Source organism: Pimephales promelas, chromosome 16, assembly GCF_988280905.1.
Source record: "Pimephales promelas chromosome 16, fPimPro1.hap1.1, whole genome shotgun sequence".
Taxonomy (NCBI): Eukaryota; Metazoa; Chordata; class Actinopteri; order Cypriniformes; family Leuciscidae; genus Pimephales; species Pimephales promelas.
In genome coordinates, this window is record NC_142784.1 from 12,992,616 (window position 1) to 13,014,407 (window position 21,792).

A 21,792-nucleotide genomic window follows, 5' to 3' on the forward strand; every position below is an offset into this window, starting at 1 on the left:
ATAACTGCAAGAGAGAGTTATCCGCTTTCTTCGCCAACGCAGCATCATTTTATATCATCTCTATTTCCCTCTGTCTATTTCTCTATTAAATCTGCATCCAGTTCTCTCTCTTCTTCGCTGATTTTGTTTCTCATCTCATCTCATCTTTTTGCTCATTTCATCTCATTTTGTCTCATTTATCTGCTGTCATCTCTGTCATGTCGCATCTCTTCTTTTCTCTTCTCATCTGTTCTTCTTTCTTTCTACCTGTCAGGAAAGAAACAGGAAAAATATCAGGAAAAGTCAAGAATATATTCATAATATATATCTGTTTTGAATATAATCAGTAATTCATGTATTAGAAGTTTATTAATATATATATATATATATATATATATGAATCGAATAATTAATATATATGAATAATATTGTATATAAATAGTTTATTATTTATTATTATCTTAATTTATATTTTAAATTATATATATATATATATATAAATGTAAAAATACATTTTCTATATATTATATATTCTGTATTTCTATCTCATATATTTTCACATCTTGGTGTATATTATCACTTTCTTGTATGTATAAAAAAAAAAAAAAAGAAAAGAAAAAAAGCCAGAAATATATAAGAAGATATCAGGAATATATGTTCATATTTAGTCATTTATATATTTTAAAAAATGTATGTCTAAATATATATATTAAATATCTATTGTATGATAATATACAAAAACAAGCTTAAATACCAGGAATATATATTCATAACATCTGTACAAAAATATAGACCATTTCACAAGATGTAAACAACACTGGTCCAGAAGCACTTCCTGTTTCAGTTTTTTAACACTACATAAAAGCTGGGATAAAATACAACCAACAGAACATTTAAAACTGAATCAAAAACATCTTTAAGATGTTTTCTTTACATGTGAAATAAAGAAAACAGTTACAAACTGAAACAGGAAGTGCTTCTGGACCAGTGTTGTTTACATCTTGTGAAATGGTCTATATTTTTGTACTTACTTATATTTAGTAAGTATATATTTTTAATATAATGTATGTCCAAATTATATTTAAAAAATACATTTTATGTAAATATACAAATACATATTTGTATATATTCTGAAATCAGGAAAAATCAGAATACATTCATATTTAGTAGTTTAATAAAAATGGAAGGCTATATTTTAAAAATGCATTGTATGTAAATATACAAAATATCAGGAATATTCATAATACATTTAAAAATATATCTATTTTGCAATATTTCTAGTAATTGATATATTTTAAATCAAAATGTTTACCCAAAATATATTGAAAAAAATAAAATATATGTAAATATATCTGGAGATTGCAGGAATATATATTCATAATACATGTTAATAATGAAATCTCAGCAACCCATCTATTATTTATATTGTTCTGTGACAGACACATATCATTATATCGTTATTTACGATTATTGTAAATGTCTCACACACTCTCTCATCACCTGTTCCCATCATTCTCTTCTTATCAGCTTCTCTTCTCTTCTCTTCTCTTCTCTTCTCTTCTCTTCTCTTCTCTTCTCTTCTCTTCTCTTCTCTTCTCTTCTCTTCTCTGTTATCTCTGTTATATAATGTGACTGCTGAACACCCACCTGAAGGTCTTGTTGAATGTGACTGCAGGACATTATGCAACTGCTTTCCTCTGTAAAATCAACCTTTTGAGAGGCGCACTCACACACATGACCAGATCACATGACCAGCTGAGCTATTCAAGCTAATAAACAAATGTTTCACACAAAATTACATTGAACTCAGTCGATTTGTTTCAAGTAAGAGGCTCACGAGTAAGATAAAATCAAGTAAAATCCAACAACATGTGAAAATATTGTCCTTCTGAATCCCCATTCTGTTCTTCAATGTGTGTTTGTGTCCAGACGTGTTGTATCAAGAGTACCGCGACACCTCTAAGCAGCAGGAGATCGAGCAGCGTCGACAGAGAGATGGGCTTCCGACTGCGGGGTCAGGGGTCACGGCTGCGCCTGCGTTGCAGCTGCAGTTGAGGAACAGCACGCATTCACTGAGCCTCTGGCAAAACCTGGATATCGTGAAGGACAGTGGACACCTGCAGACACTGGAGCCAAAGGAGATTATATTGCAGGAGGTGTGACACATGCTTCGAAGCGACCGGTGTATAAAAATACCACATATACTACCGTTCAAAAGTCTATTTATTTGAACAGAAATGGTGGCAGGTGGAGCTGGGGGAGGTGGAGGGGTTCAGAGTCACTCTGATGGTTCCAGCGGACATTGAATCAGATTTAAATGTTGAATTGACAGCAATAGCAGTACATCTCAAATGAACTTGTCTCTGTCTCTTTCTGTAGGCCATGTTTGAACTGGTGACTTCTGAGGCGTCGTACTACAAAAGCCTGGAGCTGCTGGAGACACACTTTCTGCGCAACCCTCTGCTTGTCAACACTTTGAGTCAGTCTGACATGCACTTCCTGTTCTCAAACATTGAGGACATCATGAAGGCAAGCGAGAGGTGTGTGTTTGTGAGGGGAATGTATGCGGTTGGTGTTCAATTTCATACGCTTGTGATTTCCCATTGTCAGTCTTTTCATATTCATGGCTTTTATTTTATGAAGGAGGTCAACAGGACAATAGTGTTTTGAACATTTACCTAGAACACAGTGGCCTTTTCTCTTTATAAAATGCATCTGTTATCAATGGCTGCATGAATTCAATTTCACATCCGTTCAATATATCAGGAGAAATCAAGAATATATAATCATAACAATTATTATTATATTTAGTATCAAAACATATGTAAAAATGAATAAATTGTAAACACAAACACAGCCCAAAAACATATCAGGAGAAATGCTAAAATTGAATATTTTTAGTAATTTATATATTCTAAATCAAAATATTTGTTCAAAATATGTTTTAAAATGAAATATTCTATACATTTTATGTAAATGTACAAAAACAGGAAAAATATAAGGAAAAATCCAAAATATGTAAAAAATATATCTGTTTTGAATATAATTAGTCATTTCTTTATATATATATATATATATATATATATATATATATATATATATATATATATATATATATTTAATAGAATAATTAATATTATACTGTATATGAATATTGTATATAAAAAGTTATTATTTATTATTATTTTAATTTATAATTTAAATAAAATATATATCCAAAATGATTTAAAAATACATTTTCTATATATTCTTTGTTTATTGATTTATATAATAGTAGTTTATTAAGTCCAAATTATTTTTTAAGAAAATACTCGTTTACTTAATATTAATTTATATATTTTATATAAATAATATACCAAAACAGCAAAATATATATATATTATATAAATATATAACAAATACATTCATAATATTTGCTAGAATATATGTTTTGAAATCTGTTTTAATTTATTTATTAATAGTTTATTAGTTTATTTTAATATTTAAAAAAAATACATTTTCTATATATTTAATATAAATATCCCAAAAAAAAAAAAACTGCAAAAGAATATGTCAGGAAAATCTTGCAAATATATTAATAGTATGTGTAAATCGTAAAATATGTCTATTTGTAATATATTCAGTAATGTATATTATTTTATATTAATTTATTTATATTTTAAATCAAATATATAACCAAAATATGTTTTAAAAATACATTTTATCTATTTTTTTTTCTATGTGTAGTCACATAATATAACAATAAGACACGCCTTTTTTATCCAATAAGTATCTTTCTAATGTGTTGAAGTAGTTGATGTTTCAAACTTGTTTTGCCTCACGTAATGGTCAAAGTTAAGTTCATTTCCACTGAAATACGGAACATAAATTTGCTTAAATCATATTTCAGAAGTGAAACTTCCTTCCATTCACCCAGATACCCTTGCCCACAGACTAAAATTAAAGTGCTGAAGCGGTCAGATGCAGTCATCAGTCAGTCAGCTTTACAGCAGGCAAATCCACCCACTAATGCGATGATTCATGCGACTCTGCCCTTCCAAACCTGCTCTCGTACAGCGTGAAACGTTGGATTACAAGATTGATTTGAGTTTCTTTCTTATATAAGATGTCATTGTTAGTGCACAGCTAAGCTAAAGCTATTGAGGACAAGTTAAAGTTTCTTGTAAAAGAAATGTTTGATTTCTGTAGCCACTAGTATAAACAAAATATATACACCATTTCCAGTGGACTTTCAAAGTAAACTTGTTTGAGTTTGTAACTCTGTTGACTCTTTAATTTTAAGAAAAGTAATGTGGGACTGAAGTCGCCACAACAGTTTTGACATGTACAGTATGTACTTCTGTAGAACTGAAGTAAGCGACACTGCAAACTCAAAATGGGTCTCATCCATGATGTCGCTGTTTCACGATGATGACCTCATGCTCCTATCCTCAGGCTCCTCATGGATCTGGAGCACAGGATCGAAGAGTCCATCCTGATCTCAGACGTGTGCGACATTGTTTATTATCACGCTGTTAACCACTTCCAAGTCTTCATCAGCTACGTCATCAACCAGGCGTACCAGGAGAAGAACTACCGACGGATACTGTAAGAACATTTCTTACCTGTGAATATGAAAAATGGGAAAGATTTAGTGTAATTTAGTCTTTGTTTAAGGGTAAATATGCCTGCGTGCCTATACTGTACATATCAGTGATCTCTGTCAGGTTGGAGGCACAATTTTTACATGCTATTCTGAAAGAAAAAAAAAATCATTGTTTACACTTTATTTTGATAGACATTCCACTAACTAGAAGTCTCTTTGCAGCTTCGTCAACTTAGGCTCTGTTTACAGCTATATTAAAGTTATATAAGTATAACTTTGGTCTAATAACACATTATAGTCCAATGTTCTGAGTTTTGTTTTCATGATAATCGAATGTAAAGAGTTTCATCTCTAAAAACTGTTTAGCGTATAATGCTAGCACTGGGGGCATAAGTAAAAAGAAATCGCTAGTTTATACCACTAACAAGGCTCAAAATAGCCCCACACTAACACGGTAACATAATGAGGGTCCCTAAATACAAACCAAAGCATTGAGAACATGGTAAGTGTACAGACTGTTTAATAAGAAGATATTTTATAAAGACAGTTCACTTTGTGTATACAGACAGGAGCCATCTTTGGAAAACAGTCACGACTAGTCAAACCACGAACGACGTGCCAAGTGAGCTGAACTGTACGAACGACGCTTATGGTTTGACTGACTGTTTTCCAAAGAACGGTCGACTAGGTACCAAAGGTTCATTTTGCGCCGGAGTTGTCCGTTAAGATGCATTTCGGATCACAAGTGGACAACGCTAAATAATACAGATATAAAATGCAGAAGTAGTTGAAAACGCATTTGACTGGATTGCTTTCATAAAGTGTAAACGCTCATGTGGTCAATTGTGTTTAAACAGCCACAAAAGATGCCTACAGGTAAACATCATGAGATCGCACTAACCAGATGGGATTTAAACTTTGGCCCTGGACTGGTTTGAAGATAAAAATGTACCAAGCACAATGTTTTCTCACCATTCCTGATTTCTAACACGCACTCACAGTGATTTCTTGGTTATCGGTGTAGAAACAATGTGTTTTTCCATCGTTTCTGGTCGTTTTTTGTTCATATGTTAATAGCGTGAGCTTATTTCGTCTATTAGATCGAAAGATCTGAAAAAGCCTATAGATTTACCCGGCCATAGACCCTCACCTCAAAGAAATCAGGACAGAAGTGGTTGAAAGAGGACAAAATAGATGGATTTAAACACCTCTCGTCTACTTGTGATCAGATGCACTAAAACGTAATAAAATAAAAAGAGTATTAGTAGACTGATTAGTTCTTGCAAAGTTACTTAAAGTAGACTATTGAAATAAAGTGTTACCCAATCTTCTTATGGATACAAAATATATAACTGGTCAATTTTGATATCTTGGGTTATTTTGCTTCTATAACGTCTCTCAGAGTAGTGGATAGAAAACATCCAGTTCACATTTTAGTGTTTTTTTGTTCCACGTCATCTATTTGCGTCTGTAGATTTCATATATTTGAAGGCAGTAGCAATTTTCAGTGTTATTCCTATCCACTCAATATTGTGAAGGTTTTTACAGAGGGATTTGTTCATATATAATTTGCGTTTTTTTATTTAAAGTCATCATGAAAGAGAAGATGGTCTTTTCTTATATTGTGATGGGGAAAAGTGGCTTCATGAATAAGAAAATCTATAGGGCTGGACTTTTTGTCTTTTGAGAGTATGCGTCTGATTTTGTCCTTTGGGAATGGATTGGATGGTTGTGGTTTGCTATTGGTCGATTGACTGTGAGTCACAGGTTGCCCCGCCCTCATGCCAGTACACATCATGACGTGAAAATAGATAGGCCTATTCAAAATCCCCTCTAAAAACCCTTTACTCAAATATGTCAGAAGAATGAAACATTAATTTTGAAGCTGACTTTATCCAAAGAAACTTATGCAATTTAGCGCATGTTTAATTATATACCACCTCATTTGCATATCCGTACACTTGTAATAGCTCAACATGACATCATGACTTTTGCGTAAACATACACGCCACGTTCAAGTCAAGTGGCGTGTTATCTCTACGGATTTTGAGCTATCCGCGTGTGTATGTCTACACCGTTAAATGTCCGAGCGAAACGAAGCAAAATGTAGATCTACATCTGGGGAGTGATATTTTTTTCCTAGGATGGTAGGGGAAGACTCATAACTGCTATTAACCCCAGTGACGATAGGTTTAGGGACGGGGTTGGGGTAAGACGTATATTTATATACAGTAATGTAACATTTAAGTCAACGGCCTTCATAAACACGCTGAAAAGCGATTATGCGTGTTGGTAGCACGATGATATGCAGATTCAATCTAGTCTGAAATGCTTTCTTTGTTCGTATTAAAGGGATAGTTCACTTAGAAATACATTTTTGATATGTTTTATCTTACCTCAAGGGCATCCAAGATGTAGGTGTCTTTGTTTCGGCAGTATTTTCAATTTTGATATTTTTAGGTCAAACCGTTCTTGTATGTCAGTCATATAATGGAGGTCTATGGTCACCACCTCAAAGAGCATGCACAGAGAAGTCCAAATTAAACATGATTTAATGACTCGTAAATGTAAGTACACACTGATGGCCCAAGACACGAAACGAGCGGTTTGTGTGAGAAAACCCCTCGAGGCCCCCTCGAAAACGAGATGCCACATCTCAAGGGGTTTTCCTCTTACCAATAAAGTAAAAAAAACAAAAAAACAAAAACAAACAGTATTTATATCGTTTTTACCTCTTGTAATCACAGCCGCGGTCACGGGCGCTTCGGTCTGCATAAGCGCTGGAAGTTATCTCTCGCGTGGTTCTAAAAAAAAAATTCAACGTTTTCTGTTGATATATCGAAATCTACTTCCATTGCGATTTCCTATATCTAAATATGTTTAGATCTTCACAGTGATCTTCTGAAATCTCTGTGTAAGAGATCACTTCCGCCGCTTGTCTCACACAAACCGCTCGTTTCTTGTCTTAGGCCATCAGTGTGTACTTACATTTATGAGTCATTAAATCAAGTTTAATTTGGACTTCTCTGTACATGCTCTTTGAGGTGGTGACCATAGACCTCCATTATATGACTGATAGACACGATGGGTTTGACCTAAAAATATCAAAATTGAAAATACTGCGGAAACAAAAACACCTACATCTTGGATGGCCTTGAGGTAAGATAAAACATACCAAAAATTAATTTCAAAGTGAACTATCTCTTTAAGCTTTGGAATGAAAGAGTGTTTCCTTGTTTGTGGCGTGACTGAAGCATTGTATATGTGACGTTGTATGTAGTCTCTAATTAAACTTGACACCGTGACTTGACTTGTGTGGTGGGTGTGGTCATTCAAGAAACAACAACAAACACGCATCGATGCGTCTTCTACAACGTTCCCACGATTACTCCTCTTAATGAAATTCTATGACACTGTGTAATTTATTACAATGATAGTTTGCCCAAAAAAAGAAAGACTCGTGATTGTTTACTCCTCCATGTTGTTATTAGTCTACTGATTTTATTCTGTGAAAGATCAGTGTTTTTCAACAATCATAAAAAACATGTAGATTCTCTGATAGCTTTGCGTGAGTTTATTGATTGTGCATGTGTAAATGAGAGTGACAGTTGTGTGTGTTTGCTGTGTAAATCATCAAGTCTGCATGCATGTTGGCCAGCTGTCTACCTGGATCCTCGCCTGAGGCTTCAGTCCTCGCTCTCTTGTGATGTATTGTGTGAAGGTTTGTGTAGCTGCTTTCATTTGTGTCTGTAAGCCATGTAAAGCTCATGGGACTTTCTGCCCACAGGCCTGGGGAGTTTTAGTTCTTTTCATTCTTGTTACGATTAGGGTTAAATCCAGCCTGTGTGTGTGTGTGTGTGTGTGTGCGCACATTACGGCAAAAACAACAGCTAGATTGTGCACCAGAAACGGGCATGTTTTGTAGGTTTTAAACCACACAGGTTCATAAAGTCTAACCGCATAGCTACACCGTCTTCCTGCTTGTGCCCTCCTTTTCATTGTGTTTCCCTAGAGGCAATATCATACTAAATAGCCTACTAATTTATTTTACAACAATTCAGCCTATTTTTATCTTTAAGCAATATATAATAATAATTCGTTTAATGGAAATGCTGCTATAAACTCATTTTCTCATGCATAACCAATCTGCATTGCTAAACTTGATTCATAGGCCACCTGCTGGACAACAGGCTAAACTGCGCATATATTTGTCAAAAATCTAGCGAAATATTAGGCTGTTTGTTAATATCATACTAGCATGCTGCTATTTCTGCATTGTGCCATCCAAAGTTTTTGTATGCAAATGGACCTAGTACTTAAAATAAGAATCTAGTAATGTATCCCACAATGCAATGTGTGTCATATACTTGACCCTCCGTTTGAATTGTGCTAAAATAAATAAAATTTTAGTCACAAATGAGAGGGTTTTGTTTTTCAATAGTAGGCAATATGCCGTATTTGTGCTAGACGCCAACATTCAGCCTCAGGCCATTGAACTAGGACACTTGCTGAAACTGAAATGTGGATTTATGCTAGTGTTTTAAAGAGTATATACTGTAACCATTTCTGATTCCTTGGCTGTTTCACTTTTGGTTCTGGACTGTGAAAGTGGTTGAATATGACTCTTCGTTCTATGTTAAGATCTATGAGAAACCGTCTAGCAGCTTCAATCTGGCAGACCACAGCTTAACAGAAACATGTTGTGTCTCAGGAGAAAATGAATCTTTTACAATGGCACACCTCCCCAGACAAGCCGCATGATCTGAAGCCTTGTGTTACAGTTGTGAAAGTAGTGATGCATCAAGTTGTTAAAGCTTTAGTGGTTTGTTCAAATCAAGCAAGTAACATTACATTTTTTTAAATAATATTTCAGCAGTAAAGATGTGTGATAAGAATCAGAACAAGTGCGATTCAGGAATCTTTTGAATTGATTCTTTTCAATGAATTGGGAAATAATGACTCTTTTGAATCATTTCTTTTGACTCTTAACTCTTGAATGGTCTTTTGATATACACTCTTAAAAATAAAGGATCTGTATTGGCATCAATGGTGAAGGACCTTTAACATCCGTGGAACCTTTCCGTTGCACAAAAAGTTGTTTTATAGTGAATTTAAAAAAAAAAAGTTATTTTAAGAACTGTTCACTGGAAGATACTTGGGGAACCAAAAAGGATTCTTCTATAGGAGGATCTTTGTTGACATCTTTGTACGCATGTGCGAGTGGTTGTGTGGTACGGAGCCCCCCTAGTCCCATTTTGGCAAAAAAAAAAAAAAATAGATACTATCTCGTGGCCTCAAGATAGTAACTCATGGCCTCAAGATAGTAACTCGTGGCCTCAAGATAGTAACTCGTGGCCTCAAGATAGTAACTCGTGGCCTCAAGATAGTAACTCGTGGCCTCAAGATAGTAACTCGTAGCCTCAAGATAGTAATTTGTGGCCTCAAGATTGTAACTCGTAGCCTCAAGATAGTAACTCGTGGCCTCAAGATAGTAACTCGTGGCCTCAAGATTGTAACTCGTGGCCTCAAGATACTAACTCGTAGCCTCAAGATAGTAACTCGTGGCCTCAAGATTGTAACTCGTGGCCTCAAGATAGTAACTCGTGGCCTCAAGATACTAACTCGTAGCCTCAAGATAGTAACTCGTGGCCTCAAGATTGTAACTCGTGGCCTCAAGATAGTAACTCGTGGCCTCAAGATTGTAACTCATGGCCTCAAGATACTAACTCGTAGCCTCAAGATAGTAACTCGTGGCCTCAAGATTGTAACTCGTGGCCTCAAGATAGTAACTCGTGGCCTCAAGATAGTAACTCGTGGCCTCAAGATAGTAACTCGTAGCCTCAAGATACTAACTCGTAGCCTCAAGATAGTAACTCGTGGTCTCAAGATTGTAACTCGTGGCCTCAAGATAGTAACTCGTGGCCTCAAGATACTAACTCGTAGCCTCAAGATAGTAACTCGTGGCCTCAAGATACTAACTCGTAGCCTCAAGATAGTAACTCGTGGCCTCAAGATAGTAACTCGTGGCCTCAAGATTGTAACTCGTGGCCTCAAGATTGTAACTCGTGGCCTCAAGATTGTAACTCGTGGCCTCAAGATAGTAACTCGTGGCCTCAAGATAGTAACTCGTGGCCTCAAGATAGTAACTCGTGGCCTCAAGATTGTAGCTCGTGGCCTCAAGATAGTAACTCGTGGCCTCAAGATACTAACTCGTAGCCTCAAGATAGTAACTCGTGGCCTCAAGATAGTAACTCGTGGTCTCAAGATTGTAACTCGTGGCCTCAAGATAGTAACTCGTGGCCTCAAGATACTAACTCGTAGCCTCAAGATAGTAACTCGTAGCCTCAAGATAGTAACTCGTGGTCTCAAGATTGTAACTCGTGGCCTCAAGATAGTAACTCGTGGCCTCAAGATACTAACTCGTAGCCTCAAGATAGTAACTCGTGGCCTCAAGATACTAACTCGTAGCCTCAAGATAGTAACTCGTGGCCTCAAGATTGTAACTCGTAGCCTCAAGATTGTAACTCGTGGCCTCAAGATACTAACTCGTAGCCTCAAGATAGTAACTCGTGGCCTCAAGATACTAACTCGTGGCCTCAAGATACTAACTCGTAGCCTCAAGATAGTAACTCGTGGCCTCAAGATTGTAACTCGTGGCCTCAAGATAGTAACTCGTGGCCTCAAGATAGTAACTCGTGGCCTCAAGATAGTAACTCGTGGCCTCAAGATTGTAGCTCGTGGCCTCAAGATAGTAACTCGTGGCCTCAAGATACTAACTCGTAGCCTCAAGATAGTAACTCGTGGCCTCAAGATAGTAACTCGTAGCCTCAAGATACTAACTCGTAGCCTCAAGATAGTAACTCGTGGCCTCAAGATTGTAACTCGTGGCCTCAAGATAGTAACTCGTGGCCTCAAGATACTAACTCGTAGCCTCAAGATAGTAACTCGTGGCCTCAAGATACTAACTCGTAGCCTCAAGATAGTAACTCGTGGCCTCAAGATTGTAACTCGTGGCCTCAAGATAGTAACTCGTGGCCTCAAGATAGTAACTCGTGGCCTCAAGATAGTAACTCGTAGCCTCAAGATAGTAACTCGTGGCCTCAAGATAGTAACTCGTAGCCTCAAGATTGTAACTCGTGGCCTCAAGATAGTAACTCGTGGCCTCAAGATACTAACTCGTAGCCTCAAGATAGTAACTCGTGGCCTCAAGATAGTAACTCGTAGCCTCAAGATTGTAACTCGTGGCCTCAAGATACTAACTCGTAGCCTCAAGATAGTAACTCGTAGCCTCAAGATAGTAACTCGTGGCCTCAAGATTGTAACTCGTAGCCTCAAGATAGTAACTCGTGGCCTCAAGATTGTAACTCGTGGCCTCAAGATAGTAACTCGTAGCCTCAAGATAGTAACTCGTGGCCTCAAGATTGTAACTCGTGGCCTCAAGATAGTAACTCGTAGCCTCAAGATACTAACTCGTAGCCTCAAGATAGTAACTCGTGGCCTCAAGATTGTAACTCGTGGCCTCAAGATAGTAACTCGTAGCCTCAAGATAGTAACTCGTGGCCTCAAGATTGTAACTCGTGGCCTCAAGATTGTAACTCATGGCCTCAAGATAGTAACTCGTGGCCTCAAGATAGTAACTCCTGGCCTCAAGATACTATTGCGTGGCCTCAAGATACTAACTCTATCTTGAGGCCACAAGTTACTATCTTGAGGCCACAAGTTACTATCTTGAGGCCACGAAATAGTATCTTTTGAGCCATGAGTTAGTATATTGAGGCCACAAGATAGTTATAATTTTTTTTTTTGCCAAAGTGGGACTGGGAGGCTCCATTGTGTGGCAACAAAACAAACAGTATGGCGGGCTGTAAAGACGCGGCGAGCACTTTCAAGAGAGTTAGCGGGATAAATAAAAAAAAACTGTTTATCAGGCCCCCAACGAGCCGTACAATCGACCACACAGCAAGAGTGAACCATCCTCTTCTCTAAATCCTCCTCCAAACGCGCAAAACAATCAAATTACAGGTAACTAGCGGTGTTTCCTGCCACACGATTCCTGTGATGCAACGCGACAAACATAAACATTGACGTGACAAAAGATCCGCCTACGTATATGGGATCACTGTGAAAACCCTTTTTGGAAACTTTTTTGTTGTTGTTGTAACTTCACCTGCCTCAAACGCATGCCTCTTAAATATTATTTTATGTTGTATTTTGGCAGAATGCGGTGAGGTAATGTAACATTATTACCTTATCCCTTATTTTTGAACAAATCTCGACAACAAAGCATAGCTTCTAATTTAGCGAGTTGTGCATTTTTTGAGTAGTTGTTTTGTTGTGTTTGTAGTCACACCAACTCATGTTATCTATATTTACGTGACGTCAACACAACTGTATATAAATGTCAAGAGTGTGTCTACATATCTTTCAGACAAGAAAACGCTCTTTTCCGAGAGAAAATATCCATCTTGGAGAATCAGCCGAAAGTGAAGGGCCTCTCGTTCACCTCCTTCCTCATCCTCCCCTTCCAGCGAATCACACGGCTCAAGCTACTTGTTCAGGTGAGCGTCAGCCAATCAGACGTCTCGAATAAGCCAATCAAATAATCTGTCTAAGAAATCTGGCACTGTTTACAAATTTGAAACTCCACGAATATTGTAAATTGCTGTGAATGAATATCGATAGTTCATTTGTACATTGTTTATTGCACTCTAAAAAATGCTGGGTTGTTTTAACCCAACTTTGGGTCAAATATGGACTAACCCAGCCGTTGGGTTAAATTTTTACATTACATTTTTAACCCAACATTTCGGGTTTGTCCATATTTGACCCAAAATTGGATTAAAACAACCCAGCATTTTTTAGAGTGTGCTAATGCAGTTATCGAGCAGCGTGTTGGTAAATGTGACCTATATCAAAACGGCTTCTTTGTGTTCCAGAATATTCTGAAGAAGGTGGAGGAAAACTCTGACAGAGAAAAGACGGCCATATTGGCACATCAGGAGTTGGAAAGGGTAAGTGTGTTTTGATTTCAGGGTGTGGTAATGAGCCTTGTCATTATGTTTCATTGTCTCTGGACTTTCACCTGTCAAGCACGCCTTGCCCTGTTGTCCGCGTTACCATGGTTACCGCGCCACACCTCTCGTAGCCGCAGAAACGCCCTCAACATGACTTTAACAGCCTGATGCTAATTGTTTCCCTTTAAATATCTTAAAGCGATTATGGCTGGGATCATGTGATGTTGGAATTAAACTACTATTCAAGATCACAAACTCAAATGATTTGTTTTATGGTTACTATCATATATCCATGTGGGGTTTTGCTGTGGTTGTTTGGAAGTTCATCATCTCTGAATTAATTCACAACAATATGCTTTTGCAAAATACTTCACGACAAAAGGTGACCACTTGATATGATAAAATGGCATACAATAAATAGAAATACAACATGTGCAAAGGTTTCTGACTACCTTTAAGTTTTAAGGCTGCTGTCATTTGGTTTGTCGTCTAATCACATGGATCAGATATGAACCGAGTCGCTCGAGCAGATATTATTCAATATAAACCTGCTGAATGTCCCAGAGGTCATCTGTGGTTTGTGCGTTTATAAAGATTAGTTAAATCTTTGTAAGTAAACAGCTTATACTTGAACTCCTAGTTGGGGTGAAACTTGTAAGTGTTATTTAGTCAAACTTGTTCTTGTGTGTGGGAGTTTGTTATTTTAACAGTGATGAGAACATTTCAGAGGAAATAGTAAAACCTGATGAACTGGAGATGAAATCAGTTTAAAAATGGGCTAAATAATGGTTAGTTTTCGTATCGATCAATACCTGTTGTATTTTAAGGTTAGGATGAGTATTTGGGTTAGTGTAGAGTACTTATAATTGGCTTAATTTAAAATAGAAGTGAATAGGAAATCCCCACAAAGATATAAATGTACGTGTGTGTGTGTGTGTCATTCTCAGATTGTGAAGGAGTGCAATGAAGGTGTGAGAAAGATGAGTCGCACTGAGGAGCTGATCAGCATTGAGAAAACTCTTGAATTCAAGTCAAAGGTACACATAAAAGTCAAATGATTCATTGTGAAGATGTTGTGTTAATGTTCTGTTCACCCAAACATGCCATCAAATTAAATTGTTAGTTGACTAGATACTAAGTATCAAAAATAAAGATAAAAAACCTTTACAAGAGTAACACCACGCACTAAAATCCAAGTTTTCTGAAGCCAGAAAATGTTTATAAAGACTGTTTTCCAAAGATGGTTGCCGCCTGTATACACGAAGTCTATGGCACACCTCCTTTATGTAAATGTCTTTATAAAGTATCTTCTTATTAAACTGTTATTAAAATGCTTCGGTTCGCATGTAGGGACCCTCATTATGTTACTGTGTTAGTGCGGGGTTATTTTGAGCCTTGTTAGTGGTATTAAAGCTGTAGTTCACTAAAAAAACTTTTGCTGATAATTTACTCACCCCCATGTCATCCAATATGTCCAAGTCTTTCTTTCTTCAGTCGAAAAGAGATTAAGGTTTTTGATGAAAACATTCCAGGATTTTCTCCATATAATGGACTTCAATGGGAACCAAAGGGTTCAAGGTCCAAATGAGAGTTTCAGTGCAGCTTCAAAGGACTTTAAACAACACCAGATGATGATTAAGGGTCTTATCCAGGACCCTTCGAGTCATGACTCGAAAAAAGATTTGTTCATTTTGATGAACGAGTTTGAACAGGAGAGTCACCAAAGCACATCGCACAAGGCGAGTATTTGTGCTTATAAAACTGAAACTTTTTTATTTATTTTTGAAATGAGTGATCGTTTCGCTAGATAAGACCCTTATTCATCGTCTGGTGTCATTTAAAGCCCTTTGAAGTTGCACTCATTTGGACCTTGAACCGTTTGGTTCCCAGTGAAGTCCATTATATGGAGAAAATCCTGGAATGTTTTCATCAAAAACCTTTAATTTCTTTTCGACTGAAGAAAGAAAGACGTGGACATCTTGGATGACATGGGGGTGAGTAAATTATCAGCAAAAGTTTTTTTTTTTTGAAGTGAACTACTCCTTTAAGTAGCGATTTCTTTTTACTTATTATATGCCCCCCATATACTAGCGTTATAATCTTACAGTTTTTAGAGATCAAACTCATTCGATAATCGTGAAAACAAATCACAGAGAACTAGGTTTGACTATGTTTTATTAGACCAAAGATTCATTTTGCGCCGGAGTTCTCCTTTAATAGAGAAATGGACCCTAAACTAAAGTGTGACCATAAATTCTGTTAATTGTTGCAGGAGTCCTTGGTAAGAAGTGTTCACTCATGTCTTCATAAGCCCATAACGAGCAGTGTGCTTCTCTTGTTTTCAGTCAGTGCCGGTGATTTCCCACTCTCGCTGGCTGCTGAAGAAGGGTGAGGTGCAGCAGATGTCTGGACCCAAGAGCACTCGGACAATGCGCAGCCGCAAGCTCTACCACCCCATTTACCTGTTCCTGTTCAATAACCTGCTGCTCATCACCAAACGCAGCTCCAGGTCCGTGTGACATCATCAGCTCAACCTCCTCCATCACCATCTCATCAGTCTATGAAATCCAGAGATTTGGATTTAGATACAACACAATTTACTGACACCAAAGGAGATGATATTTTACACAAATACGGCATCATTTGAAACATGCGGGGATAAACTCACAGATGTCCATTGATTTGTTGATATTAATTGTCAAATTATGACAACTGAAATGCCTCAAAATGGCTAAATATTGTCTGATTTGCCCACATATGCATGTTTATTGGGTCTTCTATGTTTGTTTTTGCTGTTAATGTTTACTGCATGTGTGTGTCAGTGGAGAGAAGTACCAGGTCCTGGACTCGTGCACTCGCTCCATGCTGAGGACTGAAGACCTGGAGGACCAGGGTCAGATGCTGGCCTCGGTGTTCGTGTTGAAGCTGCTGGAGAACCAGGAGGACAGGGAAGTCAGCTACATGCTCAAGAGTGAAAGCATGTGAGAACACAGTCCTGTGCACTTATCTCAAACAGTACTGCGTGTGTTTGGTTTGTGCACTAATGGCGCTCTGAATGTTTACAGAAGCGATAAACTGCGCTGGATATACGCTTTGACTCCAAACCGCCGTACGAGATTCCTCTCAACCAGCACTCACCAGCCAGGTACAGCACTTACTGTATGCATGCCTGCACTCCATATGAGTCTTGGCGCTATGCCATGGGTTTATTAAGGAAACAGATAGCTTGCTGTTGGTTTAGATAAAAGTTCAAGCTGCTAAATGTTAAAAAGGAATTTCTAAGTCTGAAACGGGCATCTCTTCCGTGTCTCTTCTAACTAGTTAGCTCCGTTCACAGCAAACTGTCATTGGCCCAAAACCTCCCGAAAATAGAGGCATTATTTAATTAAATATTTTATTTATTTGTTTACATTATTTTATATAAATAAATAATTTAACATATATAATGTGTGTTTTATTTAAAATATCAAATAAATAATATAATAATATTGTAGATAATATTTAATGATAATTTTGTAAAACAAATAATGCACAAATAATGTATTTTATTTATAATTATGTAAAATAATTAAATAATTTAATTTATAATCTAAATTGAAAAGTATAATAATAATTAATTTAATATATATATATATATATAGTAAATCTAAATTATATTTACTTTATTATCTAAAATACTTAATATAATAATACAATATATTTCATGTTTAATATTATAAAATAGTGTAATATATATATATATATATATATATATATATATACAGTATATATATATATATAAGGACTGTGAAATGATTAATCGCATCCAAAATAAAAGTTTGTGTTTACATAATATGTGTGTAGTGTGTATAATTATATTGTACACACATGCATATATATATTTAAGAAATATTTGCATGTATATACTTTACATATATTTATACAAAATTAATATTATACATAAATATAAATATTTGATATATTAAAATATATGCATATGTGTATGTATATATACAAAATAATTATAAACACATATATTATGTAAACACAATCTTTGATGCAATTAATTATTTCACAGCCCTAATATATATATATACTGTATAAAATTACAAAATAATTAATGTAATAATAAATATGAAATATAATATATATATTATAATAATTAAAAAATATGTTGTTTATAATATAAAATAATGTATACCATAATATAACATAGATTTTTATATATTTTAAAATAATGTAATAAAATAATATTTGTTCTTTTATTTGAATCTGTCGTGAGTTGAATGAGTGTGCTTGTTTGTATCTGTGTACGGTATGATTAATAGTTTTTGCTGGTGCTCGTCAGATTCTCCGCAGGTTCAGTGTATCCAGTCGTACTCCTCTCAGGAACCGGATGAGCTCTCTGTAGAAATGGCTGATGTGCTTCACATTCTGGAGTGTACAGATGATGGTAAGAAATCACAAACACACCCGGCGCCCTGAATAAATCTGTCAATGTTTACGTATAGGTCTTACATAAAAGACTGTCAATAAGCCATGCAGCTTCATCGGACCAGGTCTGCGTCTGTCGAGTCTGATCCTCAGCTGTCAGTCGCAAGAACTCGTCTCTCACAAGTTCCTTCCTGTCGTCTGTCCTCTTTCCCTCAGGCTGGATGTTTGGTGAAAGGTTGCACGATGGAGAGAGAGGATGGTTCCCCACACGCGTGGTGGAGAAGATCCTGAGCGAAGAAATTCGGGCTCAGAACCTCAAAGAGTGTCAGCGTATCCAGCAGGCTCAGGAAGTGGCGCAGGGGTCCCGGGCCGCCTCCAGGGGGCGCCGGGCAGCCAAAAGCCCCCAGTACACTCCCACCTGGACTGACCTGTAGAAATGACATCACTTAACCACCAACATCCGTTCTCCTGATTCCTGACCCGGAAGTGACGTCTCCTCGATGTACGGTGGACTGATAGTCATTCATGTGTCCAGTGTTTTATTGAGTCCCGGCGTCACACTGAGGACTCGACAGGGTCGTGGAACAGATCTTGCACTATAAGCACTTGTGTTTTTGAATCGCTGCTTCCATACAGTCCTGACGCGCTGTTAGCATGAAGGATTTCAACTTCCGCAATCACTAGCGGGTCGCGGGACCACTTTCCTGACGTCGAAACGCATATGAGCTGAAGGAAAAAGCGCAAATGCTACGTCAGGACTTCTGTAAAGTCATAATGCTTCTCTTGAAAAGGAATGTATTAATGTGCATGGTCACACCTTTTACTGACAATACAGGTTTGTGTTTTTAACCTAACCTCTGAGGACGAAGAGGATGTACTGTATGTGCCTCTCATCCACTTGAAGAACAACAAAAAAAGCGAGAAAATGAACAAAGTTAATCAAATCTGGAGTTTTAAATGCGAAATGTCCTTAAACGTGAAACATGGAAGTAAAAAATGCTGATGAAGAACACTGAGGCGGGTTTTGCACGTGCTGCAGGAAAGTGTGGGTATAATCACACACACACACACACTAAACAATGTTTTTCCTAAGCAAACACACCACACACACACACACACGAGAGTAATCTTGTTAAACTAGTCTAACACCATGCCCTAACCAGATGCGACACGGGAAAGTTTCAGCAACATTTGTTCACACTGAAAGCGAAAATGCTCAGTGACGTCACGTGACACAGTGATGTTTAATATCAACCAATTTTTAATACACACATTACTCAAGTCTTGTTATAGAGTTAAAAAAGACGATGCTCTGTTTGTCTACTTTTGAATGCACAACTAATTAAAAAAAACATATATATATTGCAACGTCATCCACAATTATCAAGAGTCAGTGCGCTACAATATCATTTTATTTCTGAAGACCTTTTTTTAGATATCGGGCTTTGGTCCACAAATCAAAGGCTGCATTCAAAATCGCATATAGAATGCCGAATTCCCGATATTCATAAAAATGTAGACAAAAAGTACCTGGATGACCTACTACTTACGGAGATATTCTGCATGTGCATATGAACATAGATATCCATAATAAAGGCTAGATGTCTCGTCTGCGCTGCTGGCCAATGAGGGTCGACGTCCGCGCCTGGCGGCCATCTTGCTCGCTCATTGTGTTTTAAAAGGTTAGTTCACCCAAAAATGAAAATTCTGTCAGTATTTACTCACCCTCATGTTGTTCCAAACCTCTATGTGTTTATTTGTTCTGCTGAACACAAAGGAAGATATTTGGAAGAATGTTTTAATCAAGCAGATCTCATTCCCCATTGACTACCATAGTATGGTAGTCAATGGGGAATGAGATCTGTTTCATTAACACATTCTTCCAAATATCTTCCTTTGTGTTCAGCAGAACAAATAAACACATAGAGGTTTGGAACAACATGAGGGTGAGTAAATACTGACAGAATTTTCATTTTTGGGTGAACTAACCCTTTAATGGTGCATGTACTTTTTAAATAACCATAACTTGCTCAATTTTCTACCGATTTTCAAACGGTTTGGTTTCTTATAAACGTCAGAGATGTAGTTATGACACTGCATACTTATGAATAATAAGGGTATAAATAAATAATCATCCATAATTATAGCCACGTTAATAACGTTTGTAAGAACCCAAACCGTTTGTAAATCCGTCAAGATTTCAACGAGATGTACGTGCTGATCACTCATCTTTCATCAGCTTGCCTGTGACAAGATGGCCGCCGGTGATGACGATAGAAACTCCGCCGTTATTGTGGATATCTATGCATACGATGGACACTTTACTATCCCATGAGGCCACAGAAGAGGATTTGTGAATAGAGTGCTGAAACATCACTTTGTAGGACAACTCGGAAGCTAGCAGCGCATGGGTTCCCTCGATCGAAAAGCTATGCATTTTCCCCATAGACTTTTATAAAATCGCAAAAAATAAGATCTGTGATCAACAAAAAGTTGTGACCCTTACACATTTTGTCTATCAAGATCATCTTTACAAGTTAATCCAAAAAGTATGCATTTTGAAGCCAATATAAAGATTTTTAAAAAACACAATCAGACACAATACAGTTTAAAAAACCACAAGCAGGTTATAACTGTGTGTTTTATGTCATAGATCAAAACGTGAAAATATTTAGAGGCTTTGTTCGCCACAGACCTCATTTCAGGCGATTTAGCAAAAACCCATTCAAAAATCCCATAGACTTTAGAGCGAGGGAACCGGAAGTGCTAAAATGCTAACTCACTTCCGCGTTTGGCCTATAGAGTGACGTCGTAACTTCTGGGTCACATGATAATGACAACACGGTAAAGGACGTCCAGATGACATTCACACTGTATAAAATGGACTATTTTAGCGGTCGCAAAGTAATTACTTATCCAAAATAAGTTCCTACTCGAGTGAGGATGCGATTTTGTACACATTCCTTATGAAAATAATATAAATTTAGCAAATATGCTATCAAGATGGCTGCCAAGTGAGCTGACTTTCTTTAAAGGGAAATTAAAATTTTCATCCACACGTCGTTTCAAACCTACAAAAATTTGTATTTGTAAATCCCGAAACGAGATTTAAAGCACTGTTTTTTTCCGCCAGTATGATGCTTGTTATAGCTAGTGAGGGCAAAGACATTATTTTGGGTTGTATAATTGCTTTTGTTGCCTTATTACGTCGCATCTGGTTTGGACACAGTTTAACAATCTTTTTCAAGAGAGAATGTAACTTCCATGAGAGATGAATCTTGCTGCTCTGCTGGAGTAGACGTGTTTATAAGTTGTGTGCATGTTCAAATGAAAACATGTGGTCAAGAGATATTGCCAAATAATTGTCCCATTTCATATTGTAAAAAGATAATTTATTGTTAATGAAAATACATCTTGAATGTTGAGACCTTGTCACCCTTTGAATGTTGAGACCTTGTCACCCTTTCTCAACTCATCTAATAAATGACAAACACCCACTTTGTGTCTTTCTTGGATGTTTTTATTTTCTCTTGATTTTATCCATCAAGAATTCTTTGAATGATGAAGTTTCTCAATTGTTGTGATGGTATCCTAAAAGGCATGTTGTTTTCGAGACGTTATAGTTGTATATTCGAATATTCTTGTAAAGAAAAATTTATAAGAAAGTTTTTAATGTAATGTGCTTGTTCACAACATATAACCAGGAATGTATTCATGTTGATTTTAATAGGATTGCAAACTTATTACTATAGTCTTATAGTTTCACCCCACAAGCTGTTTCCTGGAGCTGAGGCTTTGCAG

At 36.7% G+C, this 21,792-nt stretch overlaps 1 protein-coding gene and 1 long non-coding RNA gene across 2 annotated transcripts in view; one reads left to right on the forward strand and one right to left on the reverse strand.

Moving 5' to 3' along the window:
* The window catches only part of ngef (neuronal guanine nucleotide exchange factor), a 33,583-nt gene extending 12,095 nt beyond the window's left edge, over positions 1 to 21,488 (forward strand). Inside the window, exons 5-15 of the mRNA XM_089121010.1 lie at positions 1,909 to 2,135; positions 2,359 to 2,519; positions 4,414 to 4,566; positions 12,993 to 13,122; positions 13,501 to 13,575; positions 14,526 to 14,615; positions 15,924 to 16,087; positions 16,401 to 16,559; positions 16,644 to 16,723; positions 17,906 to 18,010; positions 18,208 to 21,488. Coding sequence (XP_088977136.1) covers positions 1,909 to 2,135; positions 2,359 to 2,519; positions 4,414 to 4,566; positions 12,993 to 13,122; positions 13,501 to 13,575; positions 14,526 to 14,615; positions 15,924 to 16,087; positions 16,401 to 16,559; positions 16,644 to 16,723; positions 17,906 to 18,010; positions 18,208 to 18,425 — 1,562 coding nt within the window. The 3' untranslated portion in view covers positions 18,426 to 21,488. The remainder of the gene's footprint in view (positions 1 to 1,908; positions 2,136 to 2,358; positions 2,520 to 4,413; positions 4,567 to 12,992; positions 13,123 to 13,500; positions 13,576 to 14,525; positions 14,616 to 15,923; positions 16,088 to 16,400; positions 16,560 to 16,643; positions 16,724 to 17,905; positions 18,011 to 18,207) is intronic.
* On the reverse strand, positions 134 to 1,811 carry LOC148973326 (uncharacterized). The gene is made up of 2 exons (XR_016146826.1): positions 1,480 to 1,811; positions 134 to 246 (listed from the first exon to the last, which is right to left on the reverse strand). It is a non-coding gene; the product is annotated as an uncharacterized LOC148973326 (long non-coding RNA).
* Positions 21,489 to 21,792: the final 304 nt, after the last annotated feature.